Source organism: Podarcis filfolensis (genome assembly GCF_964270895.1).
Source record: "Podarcis filfolensis genome assembly, chromosome: 6".
Classification (NCBI taxonomy): Eukaryota; Metazoa; Chordata; class Lepidosauria; order Squamata; family Lacertidae; genus Podarcis; species Podarcis filfolensis.
The window spans coordinates 97217637-97235947 of record NC_139609.1 but is presented as its reverse complement, the minus strand read 5'-3'; the positions used below and the strand labels follow the sequence as shown (position 1 = coordinate 97235947).

Here is an 18311-nt window from a genome sequence, read left to right as displayed (position 1 = left end):
TGGAGGGGAAAAAGTGTGTCCTATAGGGCGAAAAATACGGTATTTGTTTATGTTAACAACTGACTGGACTCCATGTGTCCCCGTGAGATACGGGGTGGTGGCAGTGGAAAAAGCTATCGTAGACCGTCAATAGACCGTCAAACGTCTGGGGGCCCTGTGTGTGATCGCCACACACATCATCTGTTTGTCACCAGAACTCTCCATTGCAGAAAGCTCCCCACCCCATACTTAACAGGGAAAAGAACAAGCCACAAATTTCCAACAATTTGTTTATTTCAAAGGGTCGGACACATCCAATGCCAGCTTCTAGGAGGATCTGGAAATCGGGGGGAGCCGAAGAAGGGAGAGGGCCTCAAATCACTCCCGGCCCCCCCAAGCCAACAGCGGCCCTTGTGACGAGAAAGCCGCTGCCTCGCGCCTCGGAGCGCTCGCCGCAACTTGCAGCTCATTCCTTGGGCTCCATAACTCGCTTGCGCAACAGGAAGCTCTTGAGGGTGGGCTTGACGACGCCTTTGAGGGTTGCCCAGCGCTTGGCTCTCCGGGTTGCCCGGTGCTCTATCGCAGCCTGGGTCTGCAGGGACTCGGTCACCAGGTCCGGGGTGTATGCCTGGAACATGGGCTGGAGGTCTGTGTACTGGATGCAGCGGTAGATACGAGGCTGTAGGGAGCCAAGAGAGGAGGACTCAGTCAGGGAGCCCAAGAGAGCCCTGTGGATCTCCAACCCCGTTTTAGCCCAAAGTAGAGACATCACCTTGCCAACAAAGGTCCATACAGTAAAAGCTATGGTCTTCCCAGTAGTGATGTATGGAAGTGAGAGCTGGACCATCAAGAAGGCTGATCACCAAAGAATGGATGCTTTTGAATTCTGGTGCTGGAGGAGACTCTGGAGAGTCCCATGGACTGCAAGAAGAACAAACCTCTCCATTCTGAAGGAAATCAGCCCTGAGTGCTCACTGGAAGGACAGATCCTGAAGCTGAGGCTCCAAGACTTTGGCCACCTCATGAGAAGAGAAGACTCCCTGGAAAAGACCCTGATGTTGGGAAAGATGGAGGGCACAAGGAGAAGGGGACGACAGAGGATGAGATGGTGGGACAGTGTTCTCGAAGCTACCAGCATGAGTTTGACCAAACTGCAGGAGGCAGTGGAAGACAGGAGTGCCTGGTGTGCTCTGGTCCAGGGGGTCACGAAGAGTCGGACACGACTAAATGACTAAACAACAACAAGTGTTTTCTCCCCTTCTTTTTATTTCATTCTTTGTTTTTAAAAATCCAATCAGTTTATTTTTGCACGAGCCAAAGGCTATAACAATTTCATTGCAATTTTGCAGTACAGCAACCTAAAAACTTACAATTAGGACCCTCGTACCTACGGGACCGCCTCTCCTGGTATGTACCACGGAGGACCTTACGGTCTTCAAACAAAAACATTTTGGAGATCCCAGGCCACAGGGAGGTTAGGCTGGCCTCAACCAGAACCAGGGCTTTTTCGGCTGTGGCCCCGATCTGGTGAAACGCTCTGTCACAAGAGACTAGGGCCCTGCAGGACTTGACATCTTGCTGCAGGGACTGCAAGACAGAGCTGTTCCGCCAGGCCTCTGAATTGATTAGAATGTATTTCAATTAATTGACTGTGATTTTATGTAAACTGTGCTATTTTTATTGTTGTTAGCTGCTCTGAGCCCAGCTTTGGCTGGGGAGGGCAGGATATAAATAAATAAAAATTATCATCATTATTATTAAATAATATAATTACTGATATAATCATATATATATATATATTCATCAGTAATATGAGGGGGTGGAAGCAGGGTTGTCATCAACAAGCTCAAACCTAGCTCAGCTTCTGGTTAAACCTCAGAATCTCCGAAGCAACTTATGGCAATACAGGGTGATTCATAATGAAGTATACAGTTTCCAGATGCTGTAAGACAGTAACAGGCGACGACATGGACCACAACTGTAAACCATGAGGGAGATGTACTCATAAATTTGTGTTCCGCTACTGAGGGAAGTGACGTAGGCGATAGCGCATGTGTCACGTGACTAGTCAGGCAAAATGGCTGCGTCTGCAGTGGAGAGGGAATTTTGTGTTCTTGAATTTAGCAAAACGGAATCTGTAACTGTTGTGTGACGGCATTTTAGATCGCGATTCAGGGGGGAAACCTCCAAGCAGAAAATGTATCTAGGATTGGCATAAGAAGTTTGAAACTACGGGCTGCAAACTTAGAAGTCCTGGACGACCATGTATATTGGAAGAAGTCATCAATAGTGTTTGCACTGCAATTCAATGAAGTCCAGGAAAATCAATGCATAGGGTGAGTCGTGTTTGGGCAGAAATGGATTACCGATTCGATGTGTGTCGTGTGACAAAGGCTGCACACATAGAACATCTGTGACTGTTTCTAAAAAAAACAACTTTAAACATTTCTCTACAATTCTGTTACAGGTAACATAAGATATATTACAGTCTTTTTTTATAGTGCGTTGAAACTGTATACTTCATTATAAATCACCCTGTATTATCCAACTGTCCCATTCCTCATCCCTTTCTTTCTTTCTTTCTTTCTTTCTTTCTTTCTTTCTTTCTTTCTTTCTTTCTGGCTGCCAGTGCATAAACAGCCACTTTATGTGCCACAAAGCTATTAGGGTCACTCAAAGCAAACTGAACCTTTTCTGCAGAGTTTACCCATTTCCGTGCTTGGGAAATAAATCTCTCTCTCATTCTTTATTGCATGCAAACAGTGCAAGTATGGGAAACAGCAGGTTAAGCAACAAAGGAAACAGTAATGCGGAATTGTGGAAGGAGACCAGAGCAACAAACCGGCATATCAATTTGCAATCACAGCTCACTGACTTTCAGGTGGAATGCAGATACCCCCAGCGAAGAATGAGAAGCCATTGTTGTTGTTGTTTAGTCGTGTCCGACTCTTTGTGACCCCACGGACCAGAGCACGCCAGGCCCCCCTGTCTTCCACAGCCTCCCGCAGTTTGGTCAAACTCATGCTGGTAGCTTTGAGAACACTGTCCCACCATCTCGTCCTCTGTCATCCCCTTCTCCTTGTGCCCTCCATCTTTCCCAACATCAGGGTCTTTTCCAGGGAGTCTTCTCTTCTCATGAGGTGGCCAAAGTCTTGGAGCCTCAGCTTCAGGATCTGTCCTTACAGTGAGCACTCAGGGCTGATTTCCTTCAGAATGGAGAGGTTTGGTCTTCTTGCAGTCCATGGGACTCTCAAGAGTCTCCTCCAGCACCAGAATTCAAAAGCATCCATTCTTCGGCGATCAGCCTTCTTTATGGTCCAGCTCTCACTTCCGTACATCACGTCATTTTGGACTCACAGCTGTCCATGGAGGCGCAGGTCAATTCTGTATCCAGGGCAGCTATCTACCAACTCCACCTGGTATGCAGGCTGAGACCCTACCTGCCCCAGACTGTCTTGCCAGAGTGGTGCATGGTCTGGTTATCTCTCGCTTGGACTACTGCAATGCACTCTACGTGGGGCTACCTTTGAAGGTGACTCGGAAACTACAACTAATCCAGAATACGGCAACCAGACTGGTGACTGGGGGTGGCCGCCGAGACCACATAACACCGGTCTTGAACGACCTACATTGGCTCCCAGTACGTTTCCGAGCACCATTCAAAGTGCTGGTGTTGACCTTTAAAGCCCTAAACGGCCTCGGTGCAGTATACCTGAAGGAGCGTCTCCACCCCCATCGTTCTGCCCGGACACTGAGATCCAGCGCCGAGGGCCTTCTGGTGGTTCCCTCATTGCGAGAAGCAAAGCTACAGGGAACCAGGCAGAGGGCCTTCTCGGTAGTGGCGCCCGCCCTGTGGAACGCCCTCCCAACAGATGTCAAAGCGATAAACAACTACCTGACATTCAGAAGACATCTTAAGGCAGCCCTGTTCAGGGAAGTTTTTAATGTGTAATATTTTAGTGTATTTTTGGTTTCTATGGAAGCCGCCCAGAGTGGCTGGGGAAACCCAGCCAGATGGGCGGGGTACAAATAATAAATTATTATTAAATTATTATTATTACTACTGGGAAAACCATAGCTTGAACCATATGACTTTTTCTTTAGGACGTCGCTATTTTCATCGGAGACGTTAAAGGGCATGGGGTTATGTGAGCTCCCACCACCCCTTCACCCCGCCGACTCTCATCTTCTCCTGGAGCTCACTTACCTGGTCCTTGTGGGCTACGTAGGCCTTCATTTCCGGGAGCTGCTTCAAGACGGGGCGCGGAAACTTCTGCTTGTAGGCGCTGCCCAGGATATCGCTCTTCTGCGCTCACCGAGGGATTTAAGCCAGAGAAGTCGCTTAGCTGGGCCCTCCTCCCTTCCCCTGCCTCTGGCTCCCCTCCCCTGAGCTACCCAATGGTCCCACCTGCCTTTCCTGCCCCTGCCCTGCCCTGCATGCCTTGGAGCCATAGAACCGCAGAGTTGGAAGGGACCCCCAAAGGCCATCCATCCCAACCCTGGCAATGCAGGAGCGACAACTAAAGCATCCTTGACAGGTGACCATCCAACCTCTGCTTTAAAAACACCAACGAAGGAGAGCCCACCTCCTTCCACCTTTTGAATTGATTTTAGAATGAATTGATTTTACAATGCATTTCAATTAATTGACTGTAATTTTATGTAAACTGTGTTACTTTTACTGTTGTTAGCCGCTCTGAGCCAGGCTTCGGCTGGGGAGGGCAGGATATAAATAAAATTTTATTTTTTAATTTTTATTTTATTATTTTATTATTTTTATTTTTTTTTTTATTATTATTATTATTATTATTATTATTATTCCAAGCGAGTCCATTCCACTGTCGAATGGCTTGTAGCGTCAGAAAGCTCTTCCTAATGCTTGGGCTGGAATCTCCTTTCTGTGAGATAGCCAGCGTCCGATAACCAACGTGCTTAAGTCCAATTACTGCATGAAGGGGTTAACACCATAGAGCAGCAGTTCTCAAAGGGTGTGACATGCCACCCTGGCATGGCAGGAGAGGATGGCAAGTGTGGCAGGAGGATTCAAGGACAATCAAAGAAAGATTTAAACATTTCAGTATAGGATAGAATCAATATATATTTTTATTTGTTATATATATATATATATATATATATATATATATATATATATGAATATGATAACTTTCTGACCACAAGAACCGTTTGACAGTGCAACAGATTCCCTCAGAGGGTGGTGGGCTTCATTCGGAGGTTTTAAACAAAGGTTTAAACAAACCTGCCACAGATGCTGTAGTCATGAATCCTGCATTGCAGGGGGTTGGTCTAGATGACCCCCAGGGGACCCTTCCAACTCTTCAATTCCATGCCACATCAAGGCCTTCATCTGGAAGCCCTGTCCAGCTCCGTAAGTTGTAAGTTTCAATGGGTGGATGGCACTGAGTGATGTTTTAGCGCTCATTGGCTGGGCGTAGCCGGGGGGGCAGCTGCCGCCCCCATCAAGTAAATAAATATAAAAACTTAACTAAAAGTGGAAGTAATCAGAATATTTGAAATTAAAATGCTCAGGCCACTCGGATGCTATTGTGGAGCCTTCTAGCGATGCCACTGACAACCCGACTGAGAGATAGGCGTGGATTCCGCCAACTGACCCATCACGTCGCAGGCAGCTCGGTTCTGGAACAGGACAAACAGGTACCCTGCCCTCTCCCATGTGCTCTGGTCACTTTTTAGACAGCAGATGACCCGCCCCACCCCGCCAAGAAGCAAGAGATCTTCCTCACCAGCTTCCCAAACTCTTCCCACTGCTGATAAGAGGCCTCAATTTGCTCGTCTGTGATCTGGATGATTGGCGTCTCTTTATGCATCATTTCCTGCATCTTGCTGGCAGCGTCGTGGGACGACTTGACGTGCAGGAAATCCATCAGCATGGACTGCTGCCTCCTCTGCTGGCTCAGCGTCTGCACGATGTTGCGGGTGCTCCTGCAAGCAGGAACGGGGCGGGGGGGAGAGAAATAATGACCCTGGTGCATGCAAACAAGCACCTTCTCCATGTGCCTCTGTGAGAGGTCCCTCGGTGGCAGCACCAGAACAGGGCCTTTTCTGTGGTGGCTCCTCACTTGTGGGATGCTCTGACACCTTTGTTACCTGTCTTTAGGCACCAGGGGAAAACATTCCTCTTCAACCAGGCCTTTAACTGTTAATCCCAGACCCTCCAAGTGTCCCTATTTTCCAGAACCCATCCTGCTTTCTGATTTGTGTGGGATGTGATCCATTGGTACAGTCAAATGCAACATTCCCTTCATGTGACCTGGGAGATGGGCATAGGCCGGGCTGACTCCATAAAAAAGCCAGGTCACGAAGCCGCTTTCTCAGTTCAGTCTAGTTTAGTCTTGCAGTTTTGTCTTCTTGTCGTCTTGAAGTTATCTTGTTCTCTCTCTTGCTGCCATGATGCTCTCCTGCAGCCATTTTGTATTCTCTTGATGTAATTTTGCTGTCTGCTGGCTCTCAGCCAGCAGCACATGAGTTCAGTATCCCTACTATATGAGATGAAATCACACTGCTTCTTGATGTAACTACCAAGTAAAGCCTGCCTTTCAGGAATCAAATCGTGGACTGAAATGTGAGTAAACTTCTTGTTACGGTGGACCCTCGGGTTACGTTTAGGTAATGTAACTTTCGGTTTGTACCTCTTAAAAATGGGGCGAGGGTGGCATTGTGGGTTAAACCACAGAGCCTAGGACTTGCCGATCAGAAGGTCGGCGGTTCGAATCCCCACGACGGGGTGAGCTCCCGTTGCTCAGTCCCTGCTCCTGCCAACCTAGCAGTTCGAAAGCACGCCAAAGTGCAAGTAGATAAATAGGTACCGCTCCGGCAGGAAGGTAAACGGCGTTTCCGTGCGCTGCTCTGGTTTGCCAGAAGCGGCTTAGTCAGGCTGGCCACATGACCCGGAAGCTGTACGCCGGCTCCCTCGGCCAGTAAGGCAAGATGAGCGCCCCAACCCCAGAGTCGGCCACGACTGGACCTAATGTTCAGGGGTCCCCTTTACCTCTTAATTGGAAAATCTGCCGCTTACGGTCGCGGTGTGTGGCTTTGGCTGCAGGGTGCGTTAGAGCCGTGAGCGGACTCAAGCCTCTTCGTTCCCGACGCAGCACCGGCAGCCAGGAGGTCAGATTACGGCGAGTTACCAATGCTCCGCTGGACCTCCGGAGTCCCCAATATTCCGTGGGGATTTTTCGGGGGGCGCCTAGCCCTGGCACTCACCCCCAAAGCCCTGACAGCCTGGACCGTGTCCTTCCTTAATAGGACGACACGGAGCTCGCCGCCATTTCCCTTGGCAGCGGACCGGAAGTCCCAAGCTTCCCACAATTTGATCCCGGAATGTCTCGCTTTTCCTTAGGACGTCCCTTTTTTCATTGGAGAAATGTTGGAGGGGATGCTGTTTCTAGCAGCAACTAGCGGCTGTGTTCTCCATAGCGCTCGGGGGGGGGGAACTATTTTCCGTGCTGCAGGTGCAAGATTGCAGCAAACGGGCCCCTCCACTGCAGGGCCAAGAAAAGGCGTCCGCCTGTTTACTCACTCCCAGTGGGGCTGCCGGCCTTCGTTCAGGACCTTCAGGGTCTGCAGGGAGCCTGTTCGGCGGATGTCCTCAGGCACTTCTGCCGTCATCATGGTCTGCAATTCCAGCCTCCACACCGCCTGCCCAAATGTCCCTGCGAGAGAAGCACCTAATCTGAGCACCCTCACTTTTGCCAAATCACAACCCAAAGCAGAACACGCACACACTAGACACTGGATTTTGGTACTGGCTGCAAAAGTCATCGCCTCGGGAAATCTCAGCCTGGTGTTATTTTTAGCCAGTTTCCAGTCCCTAATGGCCACGGAAAATAGACCAAGGTTTCGAGAGAAGCTTAGAACTTGCCCCTAGTGATATATCCCTGAGGGCAAATTAGAGTCTGAGCACAACTTCCAGTGGTGAAAGGGAGTCTGCCCTACATAGTTGGTTGGCCATTTGCCTAGCTAGCTGAAGACAGTTTGCAATCTAAGAAAACGTATGCAAACTTTCTTTCTTTGCATTGCATGCATTAGTCAGAGAATCCAGCCGTTCTCAGGGCAGAAGCAGGATTGCCTTGCTGTGGAAAGTGTCAAAGGGGTGTGTGTCAAGGGTCCTATCATAGAATCATGGAGTTGGAAGAGACCCGCAGGTCCAGCTCCGAGGGCCTTCTGGTGGTTCCCTCGCTGCGAGAAGCCAAGTTACAGGTAACCAGGCAGAGGGCCTTCTTGGTAGTGGCCCCCGCCCTGTGGAACGCCCTCCCACCAGATGTCAAAGAGAAGAACAACTACCAGTCTTTTAGAAGACATCTGAAGGCAGCCCCGTTTAGGGAAGCTTTTAATGTTTGATAGACTATTTTAATATTTTGTTGGAAGCCGCCTAGAGTGGCTGGGAAAGCCCAGCCAGAGGGGCGGGATATAAATAATAAATTATTATTATTATTATTATTATTATTATTATTATTACCCCCTGCGATGCAGGAATATCAACCAGATCATATGCGGCAGATGAGCACCCCCCACCTTATAAAGATTAGGACTAGCCACCTGAGAAAGAGCTTCTATCCAAGTGCGATTTTGGTTTTAAACGCAGTGTAAGGTAGTCTCTGTGGGAGTATATTGTATTCAGTTATGGGATATCAGAGTTTTTAGGGGGTCAACCAGGCTGGGATAGCTGGGATAGCAGGCTTGTTGGTTTTTAAATGTCTGGTGTAGATTTTTTCAATTTCGTTGTTCTGTATGGGACAATGACAATAAAGATTATCATATCGTAAATTACTTTGATAAAATACATATTTTGTTATGTGCAAATGACTTTAGATACCTATTAGGTCCACACATTACCATATAGCATATATTCAACACAAAAAACAGCAACAATTTGTTGTTGACAAAGGACAGCTGGACATAGAAAGGGCCCCATTACCTTCAGGAGCTGAGAGCCTCATCAAACCTAAATCCGGCCCTGATTCAAAGTGCAGAGAAGAAAACTTCCTGGGCCTCCAGGAATCACTCACTGTCAATGGGGTCCTCAGGCCTGGGCCCTAAATGTGGCCTTCCCAAGCCTTCTATCTGGCCCCTGAAAACTTCCCCAGGCCACACACCTTCCTCCCACCCCAGAGCTACAGGCACATCGACGTGGTGCAGGTTTGGAGATGTGGGCAGTTCCTTTTCTTTCTGCTGCCCGACTGCAGCAGCTCAGGGCGAATGGACTTCCGGCATTGCAGCGGGTTGGGCTGGATGACCCTCGGGGGATGACCCAATGATTCCGTCGCTCTGCTCCCCTGCCCCGGACCAGCCTCCTGGTCTCCCACGACACCATCCGAGAGAAAATGCCTCACCCACGTGTCTCCCCGAGAGCATCCAGAGCTTGATTGTGCTGTCGTGGCTGGAAGTGAGAATCGCCCTGAATCTCTCCACGTATTTGATGCTGCCCACGTTCTTCAAGTGTCCCCTCCAGGAGCTCAGGCAGACGGGGGGAATCAGAGAGGTGAACCAGCCCTCGTGTTCCTGCCGCAGAAATTTAAAGAGGCCCCTGTTACACCGGATGCTGAAGCCCGTCATCAGGAAGGCGGCAGACCTAAATGGCCTCGGTACTGTATCCCTGAAGGAGCGTCTCCACCCCCATCATTCAGCCCGGACACTGAGGTCCAGCTCCGAGGGCCTTCTGGTGGTTCCCTCTTTGCGAGAAGTGAGGTTACAGGGAACCAGACAGAGGGCCTTCTCAGTGGTGGTGCCCGCCCTGTGGAACGCCCTCCCTGCAGATGTGAAGGGGAAAAGCAGCTATCTTATCTTTAAGATCTGAAGGCAGCCCTGTTTAAGGAAGCTTTTAGTGTTTGATGTATTACGGTATTTTAATATTTTGTTGGAAGCCGCCCAGATGGGTGGGGTATAAATAAATTATTATTATTATTATTATTATTATTATTATTATTATTATTATTATTATTTAGTGCTGTATTGCTTTTAACACTCAATTGGAAGCCGCCCAGAGTGGCTGGGGAAACTCGGCCAGATGGGTGGGGTATAAATAATAAATTATTATTATTGCTGGGAATAGTTCCTGGTTTGGGGGAAAATCTTGTGGGGTGAGAGAGGACCCTTCTGAGTCTTGTGGGAGATGGGATAAAAGCTACCAAGACTCACAGACTTTATGTCTGGGATGCATGAGATAAAGGAGTGTTCTGGGTTCAGACGGCGAAGTAGAATCAACAATAAAATGGAGAAAGCTGTCATTATTAAATAATCAAACAATCCAACATGTGCCAAGTTGCCCAAACACTTCCTCTCACGCAGTCCCATTGGTACAGCTTGGTACCTCTCTGGAAAAAGGATGTCAGGCTTCTAACCTCTTCGGTTATACCAGAGGAACTGAAGTCCGAAGGAATTCTGCAGTAATCGGGGATTAAGCCGCGAAAAGAGTTCTGGCTCGGCTGCGGAAGATTCTCATCGCTAATCTCTGACTCAGGGTCTATCTCCCCTCTCGGTGTGCAGTAATTCATGATATCCCAGATCTAGGAAAGGGGGAAGGAATGGTGATCAGAGGAGCCTGACTTGGAATTTTTCCGCGCTAGGCGTGCCTCCAGCCTTCTCGGTACGTTGCAGAAGAGATTCAAGAAAATGCCAGAACTTTAGGCTTGCGCAGCTAATAGTGGATAAAAAGGCCTCTGTTGCCCTAGTGCAACAAATCCGCTTTTTAAAAAAAAGAATAGGACTGTTTGCAGTCTGGAAAGCCACAGAGAAATGAATCGGAAAATTAGCAAAGTACAAGAGGTTAACAGAGAGGTGTGTGAACGCCCTGCAAGAAAATCCAGAGGAATGGTAAAAAATAAAAAAGAGCAAATATAATGCAAATAAATAATTGTTTTGAAACTGCATCAGGAGGAAGGGCAGGATACGAAATACAGCCGTACCTCAAAAGTCGAACAGAATCTGTTCCAGAAGTCCACCTGTTTAATGCTGTATTGTTTTTAACACTTGATTGGGAGCTGCCTAGAGTGGCTGGGGAAACCCAGCCAGATGGGTGGGGTATAAATAATAAATTGTTGTTGTTGTTGCTGGTACAGTCCAGAACATCTGGAGGGCACCAAAGCAAACAGGCAGCCAGGAGTTGGAGGTACCATACCCAGAATATGGAGCCATCAACCGCCTAGTCCCTAATCCACAGGGAAGTGGGAGCACTGACCTTCAAGTAGCCCAAGGAATCCCCAGTGAAGAGGACTAGGTTCTTGTCATCCGTGTTCATGGAACAGACCACGGTGTCCTGGGCCTGTCCGTGGCCTCCTCGGAATTTGCCCAGCATCCCTCCTTTGCCGCCGAACGTCCACGCGTAGATGTTCCCGTCAGAGCAGCTGGTCAGCAAAATGGCTGTGTGAGAGTCTCGCTCGCGAGCATTCAGAAAGAGGATCTAGAAAGGCAAAGACGGGTAAAGCGAGAGACCTTTCAGAATCGCAGTGGCCACAGGGGGTTTTCCCAGCGTGATGCCTTGCAGAGGACGTGGTCCAAAACTGCCCACATCCTTGACCACACTGGTTGTGGCCGATGGGAGTGATAGTGCACAGGATCTGGAGGGTGCCAGCTGGTTGGTAATTGGTCTCAGGGAGGGGCCCAGTTCTTCGGCTAACACCCTCTAGGAAGCTGCTAGGAAAACTTCTGGGTGGTGGAGAAGGGATTCTCCAGCTGTGAGGGCACAGGGTTGGACCTTGGAACCCATTGCAACTCTGCGATTCTGTGTGACAGTGCCGTACAACGGCGGCAGCCAATGAGAACCGTAATTGTGAAGCGCATTCCTGTACCATGCGGAATATTTACACAGTTATTGGACACGGCAGGCGTCAGTATGGATGACACCTGAACAACGAGAGCAATTGCATCTTATCAACATTGCCCAGCGCTTCCATCTGCTTCCAGTTTAACAGCTCTATTGCTGCCCTCGTTGTAAACCTTCCCTTCCTTGATCTCACTGTACATCTCAATCTCAAATTTATGTGGCTTTTCAGCAAAAACCATAATAATAATAATAATAATAATAATAATAATAATAATAATAATAATTTATTATTTATACCCTGCCCATCTGGCTATGTTTCCCCAGCCACTCTGGGCGACTTCCAACAGAATATTAAAATGCAATAATCTATTAAACATTAAAAGCTTCCCTAAGCAGGGCTGCCTTCAGATGTCTTCTAAAAGTCTGGTAGTTGTTTTTCTCTTCAACATCTGGTGGGAGGGTGTTCCACAGGGCAGGTGCCACCACCGAGAAGGCCGCCTGCCTGGTTCCCTGTAATTTGACTTCTCACAGGGAGGGAACCGCCAGAAGGCCCTTGATGCTGGACCTCAGTGTCTTGGCAGAACGATGGGGGTGGAGATGCTCCTTCAGGTTACGAACACTCCATTCAGAGTGAAAAGAAGCATTTAGCGGACGAAGGGGCAAGGTGGAAGACTGTGACACACTCTGGGGAAATGGCAATCCCGCGTTGATAGAAAAAATTATTTCCTTGAGTAAAGAAACGAGTGCATGCAACAACAGCAGCAAGAATTCTCATCGCAAAGTATTGGAAGACACAAGAGCTACCCACCCTGGAAGAGTGGCAGATGAAGTTGATGGACTATATGGAATTGGCGGAAATGACTGGCAGAATCCGAGACCTGGGAGAAGAGTTGGTGGAAGAAGACTGGAAGAAATTTAAAGACTATCTTTGGAAATACTGTAAAATTAATGAATGTTAAAACTATGCTTGGATTGGCAATAAGTGGTAACTAGCGACCAAAGTTAATAAGATTATGTAAAAAATGTACTGATAAACGGTTGAAAATATTCGGGTATAATATGTTATGATACAAAGTTAAGATATCTGAAAAAGGGTAAGAATTTGCTGAATTAAGTACGTAAATGGGAATACAAAAAGGGGGAGGTGTGAGGAGGTCAAGGATACAAGCAAATGACTCTGAGGATGTTGAGAAAAATGGATTTGTTTTATTTTTTTAATTTCTCTTCTTTTTTAATTAGCTGTTTTTTGTGTGTTTTGTACGCTTTCTTTTTTTGTATTGTTTATTTTTATCTGTGGATTTTCTTTTTTATTCTGTAAATCTCTACTTTTTTCTCTTGTAAAACCTTAATAAAAATTTAATTTAAAAAAAAGTAAAGAAACGAGTGCAGAAATGAGCGCTATTAAAAATCGGAGTTGGATTTCCGCAGGGCTGCTCTTGGCCGAACCCAAACCCCACGCTACTGGACCCGTAACGGAGGAACCGGCGGCACTAACCTTCTCTACACCAACCCGGCTGGCGATGACTTCTTCCTGCCACGTAGGGATCTCGGCCTTCGGTGAGCCGGTCTCAGGGGCTGCGTGAGCATGAGGACCAGCGGCAGTCTTGTCGCTTCCTTCGGGTTCCCAGGCTGCCTGCAAAGTCGAGAGAAACATCATCAGATCTTTTCTAAGAAGGTCCACCTGTTTTTTCCAGTCCTCTGGCCTGGCTTCTTGTGAAGACCTCTTGAATCAGCAGAATGTGCCTCACTGGGGACCAGCGGTGCAGATTTTATAGATTCCACCATATACAGGGTTAACCCTGTTGCACCCTGCTGAGATCATAAAAGTGATATTGGGCTGTTATTAATTTTATTAATTTATTTGTATTCCATTGCGTTTCTCTCCTTCCTTTGATGTTTTTTAAGCAGAGGTCGAATGGCCATCTGTCAGAGACGCTTTAGCTGCGATTCCTCAATGAATCTCATCTAGGGGTCCCTTCGAATGCTACAATTCTATGATTCCATGAAATTAGAATTCTTCAATGGAAATCTAGCCATGGGAAGAGCAATTAATCAGCTGGAAATAAAGAAGGCAGACGAGAGGAAGGAATCTTGAGGTTAAAAAAACCCACTGACAGCAAAACAAAAAAACAGCTGCAGACTCACACACACTCATGCTTAAGATCTTTAAGGACCAATAGTAAATACAGTGGATGCTTGGGTTGCGAACGTGATCCATGCGGGATCTGCTCATCTGCGCATGCGCGGGTTGCGATTCGGCGCTTCTGCGCATGTGCAAAGCACGATTTAGCGCTTCTGCACATGCACGACTGCCGAAACCTGGAAGTAACCCGTTCAGGTTTCGGCAGCCCCAACCCGAAAACATGCAACCTGAAGCCCCAACCCGAAAACATGCAACCATAACACAACCCGTGTTATGACTGTATATAAGAAGCCTGAGGTGGAGAAGACAATTGGGGGTTGTACAATGCACGTAGGTCTGGCTCCAGGCCAAGATAGGAAGCGCACTGAGAAGGGAAGGGTGTCTAAGAGAGAAAGACCTGCCTGGGTTCCCTGTCTTCAGGCACAAGCTGGCAGCATAATGCACCATGCCATGTGCTCACCAACACTTTGCACATTAGCCGAGCAAAGTTCCCCCCCCAAAAAAAAAAAACCTACCTGGGGCTTCATAATGTGGCTTCCAGGAACGGACGTAGCTGGGCGCATGATGCGGTTTCCGGGCATGGCTGAAGCTGGGCGCCTCTGGGGGATGGGTGATGTCACCTGATGCGACGAAAGAAGAAAGGCAGACAAAATTAATGGACTGCGCAGAATTGGATAAAATGACAGGAAGGATTCGAAACCTGCGGGACCAGAGATTCACAGAAGATTGAAAGAAATTTACGAATTATTTGAAGAGCAGCTGTAATCAACAAATTACGCTAGTAGGACTACAAGAAGGAGGAATATATGAAATATTGCAAGGAGGAGAAAGAAGAGAGATATTAGTTATGAGATTTAAATGTAATAGTGAAAGTAAGAAATGTAAATTAAGTGGGAAAGAAGTGGGGAAAAAAATTGTATAAGATATAAAAGTATGTTTAATAATTGCTGAAAATGATGTTTAAAAAACAATAAATATATAAGGTAAAGGTAAGGGACCCCTGACCATTAGGTCCAGTCGTGGCCGACTCTGGGGTTGCAGCGCTCATCTCGCTTTACTGGCCAGGAAGCCGGTGTACAGCTTCCAGGTCGTGTGGCCAGCATGACTAAGCCACTTCTGGCAAACCAGAGCAGCGCACGGAAACACCATTTACCTTCCCACCGGAGCGGTACCTATTTATCTACTTGCACTTTGATGTCCTTTCGAACTGCTAGGTTGGCAGGAGCAGGGACCGAGCAATGGGAGCTCACCCCGTCGCGGGGTTTCGAACCGCCGACCTTCTGATCAGCAAGTCCTAGGCTCTGTGGTTTAACCCACAGTGCCACCCGCGTCCCCTAATAAATATATATATGTATATATATAAAGATGTCACCTGATGAGTCTTTGCGCTGGCCGGCCGCTGAGGGATGGCAGTTTTGAAGGCGGTGGCCTTTCTTGAGCAGGCGAAGCACTTCTTCATCGCCTGCCGATGGTTGCAACCTGTCTTCTTGGGGCTCTTGTTCAGCAAGGGGATGTCTGGGTCCGAAGAGAACTCCTGGTGAAAGGGGACGCCATTTCCACTTCAGAGCAAGCAGGCGCAACGCTCGCCCCACCGCCCTCACCCCCAAATATTGAAGGGCGGGAGCAGACCAGGCCAGCTGTTCTCCCTTGGAAGAGGCGGGCTTGAGCTCCCCTTGGCCTCATCCCAGCAAAGGGATGTGGTGTTTCTTTCCACCATCAGGAAAGCCCACTTTGGGTCAACAGGTGGACTTTTAAACGGTTGGTGTGAGAGAGCATCTTGCTAGATGCATCCCACGACATGGGAAAAGAAATTTCGTTTTGGAAAGGGGCCTTCAAGATTTCCAATGGCAGAAAGATTAGAAATCCAAATGAAATAGTAGAAGCAATTGTACAGATTTTGTTACTTTTTTGTCACTATTAAATAATCTCTATTTACACATTAAAAACTACACATAATCACACACATTGTTCTGTTATGGAAGAAAAAGAATGTACACAAGAAGAAAATAGAAAAGAAAAACAAGAAAAAAGATGTGGGAAAATAGAAAGTTTAACTAAAAATCTTATCAACGACATGCAGGTTTTTAGGAATTACAAAACATCATCAACATTCTTTTAAACATATAAATCTAATAAGAGTTCGTTTTATCTTCACCTTATCGATTTCTCCTCACTACTCTTACTCTGTTTTCTGTGCCTATTCTCTAGTTTTATTCCCTGATTTGTTTAATGACTTCCTTCTACCACTATGCGGTTCCTATGTTCTCATTTCTTAGACTTTCTGTGTCCTTTCCTGTTCTGCGGGAACCTTTTCTCTTATCTCAGTGGAATTTAGTCTATGCTCAACCAAGAGCAATCATTGGAAACATACGACATCATGTAATTTTCAAAAACATCCCATTCTTTAAAAATTTTATTTCTCGAAGTTCTTATTGATTCTGTTAGTTTCGCTAGTTCAAAATATTCACATAGCTTTAGACGCCATTCTTCTCTTCCAATATTTTGCTACAAGAATCCTGGTGGCCATAATGGCATAAAGAAAAACTCTTTTATTAACCTTTGGGATGTTTGTTGTAAAAATACCCAATAAAAATAATTCTGGTGCTTTTGTAAATGTGTATTTTAACATTTTCTTCAATTCATCATATATCATGTCCCAAAATGATTTAAGTTTGGGACACGTCCACCACATGTGGGAAAAGTTTCCATTTTCCTGCTGACACCTCCAATACTTGCTGCTGTTTTATTTATTTTTTTATTTTTTGTTAATCTTTGCCAATTTTGATGGAATCAAATACCACCCGTATACCATCTTCATAAAGTTTCCATTAATCAGGTAGCATCTCTGGTCCCATGGGAATGAGAGACCAGGGCACTTCAGGAGATATTCTGAGCCCAGGGATTGGTCTTCAGCACCAGAAATTACTGTATTTTTTGCTCTATAAGACTCACTGTTTCCCTCCTAAAAAGTAAGGGGAAATGTGTGTGCGTCTTATGGAGCGAATGCAGGCTGTGCAGCTATCCCAGAAGCCAGAACAGCAAGAGGGACTGCTGCTTTCACTGCGCAGCGATCCCTCTTGCTGTTCTGGCTTCTGAGATTCAGAATATTTTTTTCCTTGTTTTCCTCCTCCAAAAACTAGGTGCGTCTTGTGGTCTGGTGCGTCCTATAGAGCGGAAAATACGGTAAATGAGCTCAGGTGGAATAAACCATTTTGTTATTGCTAAACAACTGGGAGTCGGACGCTCTTGCTGATCTCTGGCAAACCTGCCACCCAGAGATCTACCTTCTTCTGCCCACCCCTCAAATCTGTCTCGTGGGGCATTTTCCCTGAGCAAAACTGCACAGCAGCTGGCAGTGGCATGCGGAAAAGGCTACTGCTTTCTGGAGTGGGAGGTTTCACTCCTCCGCAGCCCCAGGGAAATGCCAACCGCCTTGGGAATTTACAAAAGAGAGCCTTTGTGGCATATGGGGCTTTGAACGTTACCCTTTGGGGAGCAAGGATCAAGGGGCTCTCGGATGCGTTAAATCGGCAGAACGCCTGCCCAGAGTGGACGCTCCACAGGACGATGTCTCCGTTGCAGGATGCGGTCGCCAAAAGATTCTTGCCGTATCTGTCCATGCACGAGATATCGTCAGAGTGGTACGACTTCCAGTGCTTGCACTCGATCACTTTCTCGTCTTCCTTGTTGTCTCTGGTTAGGAGAAATTAAGTAGCCCCATCGTAGCTGTCCAGGGTGCAATGGTGCAAAAACATGGTTACAAAGCACAGATCCACATGGATCCTCGGGATTTTTGCATTGGGCTACCCCAAACTCACCATCAAATCACAGATCATGTCTGTGGCCACAGGATGAACAAAAATCATACATCCACTGTTTCGTTCAGAGTATTTTTTTTCCTTGTTTTCCTCCTCTTATAACTAGGTGTGTCTTATGGTCAAGTGCGTCTTATGGAGCGAAAAATACGGTGTTGCCCAAGTCTTTAAGTGTCTAGCAATGGCCTGGCCTTGAAGTGGAGAACATTGGAAGTCCCCACCCCAGATGCCCACCAGCGCTTGGTCTCTACTTACAGGTACCAGGTCACTCTCTTGCTCCACCCAGCCACAAAAATCTTCTGGTTCATGTACAAGACGCAGCCGATCTATTGGGGAGACGCAAAAGTGCAGAAAGGTGGTTATTCAGACAAACAAGGTGCACACAAAAGCCCGAGTTGAGGCGTTGGAGAGTAAGAATTAGGCTGGGCAGATGAGAGACAGAGCTACGCCTGATTTCTGCCGAGATTTCCAAGGCTTTGGCTATGGGAGAAGCCAGTCCCTTTTGGGGTGTTATTGCATCGTCAGTGCGGGTTGTATACTATAATAATAATTATTTTAATTATTTATTATTTAT

General features: G+C 47.1%; 1 protein-coding gene across 4 annotated transcripts in view; it reads right to left on the bottom strand.

Moving 5' to 3' along the window:
• Positions 1–255: 255 nt before the first annotated feature.
• The window catches only part of EFCAB8 (EF-hand calcium binding domain 8), a 56649-nt gene continuing 38593 nt past the window's right edge, over positions 256–18311 (bottom strand). For 2 of the 4 annotated variants that reach the window (XM_083618371.1, XM_083618373.1), the window contains exons 17-28: positions 17993–18063; positions 17408–17615; positions 15295–15456; positions 14434–14542; positions 13275–13408; positions 11195–11416; positions 10359–10523; positions 9351–9519; positions 7538–7670; positions 5742–5940; positions 4187–4285; positions 256–658 (exon numbers count right to left, since the gene is read on the bottom strand). In XM_083618371.1, coding sequence (XP_083474497.1) covers positions 446–658; positions 4187–4285; positions 5742–5940; positions 7538–7670; positions 9351–9519; positions 10359–10523; positions 11195–11416; positions 13275–13408; positions 14434–14542; positions 15295–15456; positions 17408–17615; positions 17993–18063 — 1884 coding nt within the window. In that variant the 3' untranslated portion in view covers positions 256–445. Of the gene's footprint in view, positions 659–4186; positions 4286–5741; positions 5941–7537; positions 7671–9350; positions 9520–10327; positions 10524–11194; positions 11417–13274; positions 13413–14433; positions 14543–15294; positions 15457–17407; positions 17616–17992; positions 18064–18311 lie in introns of all 4 variants that reach the window. The other 2 variants (XR_014549157.1, XM_083618372.1) reach the window with 2 other exon arrangements.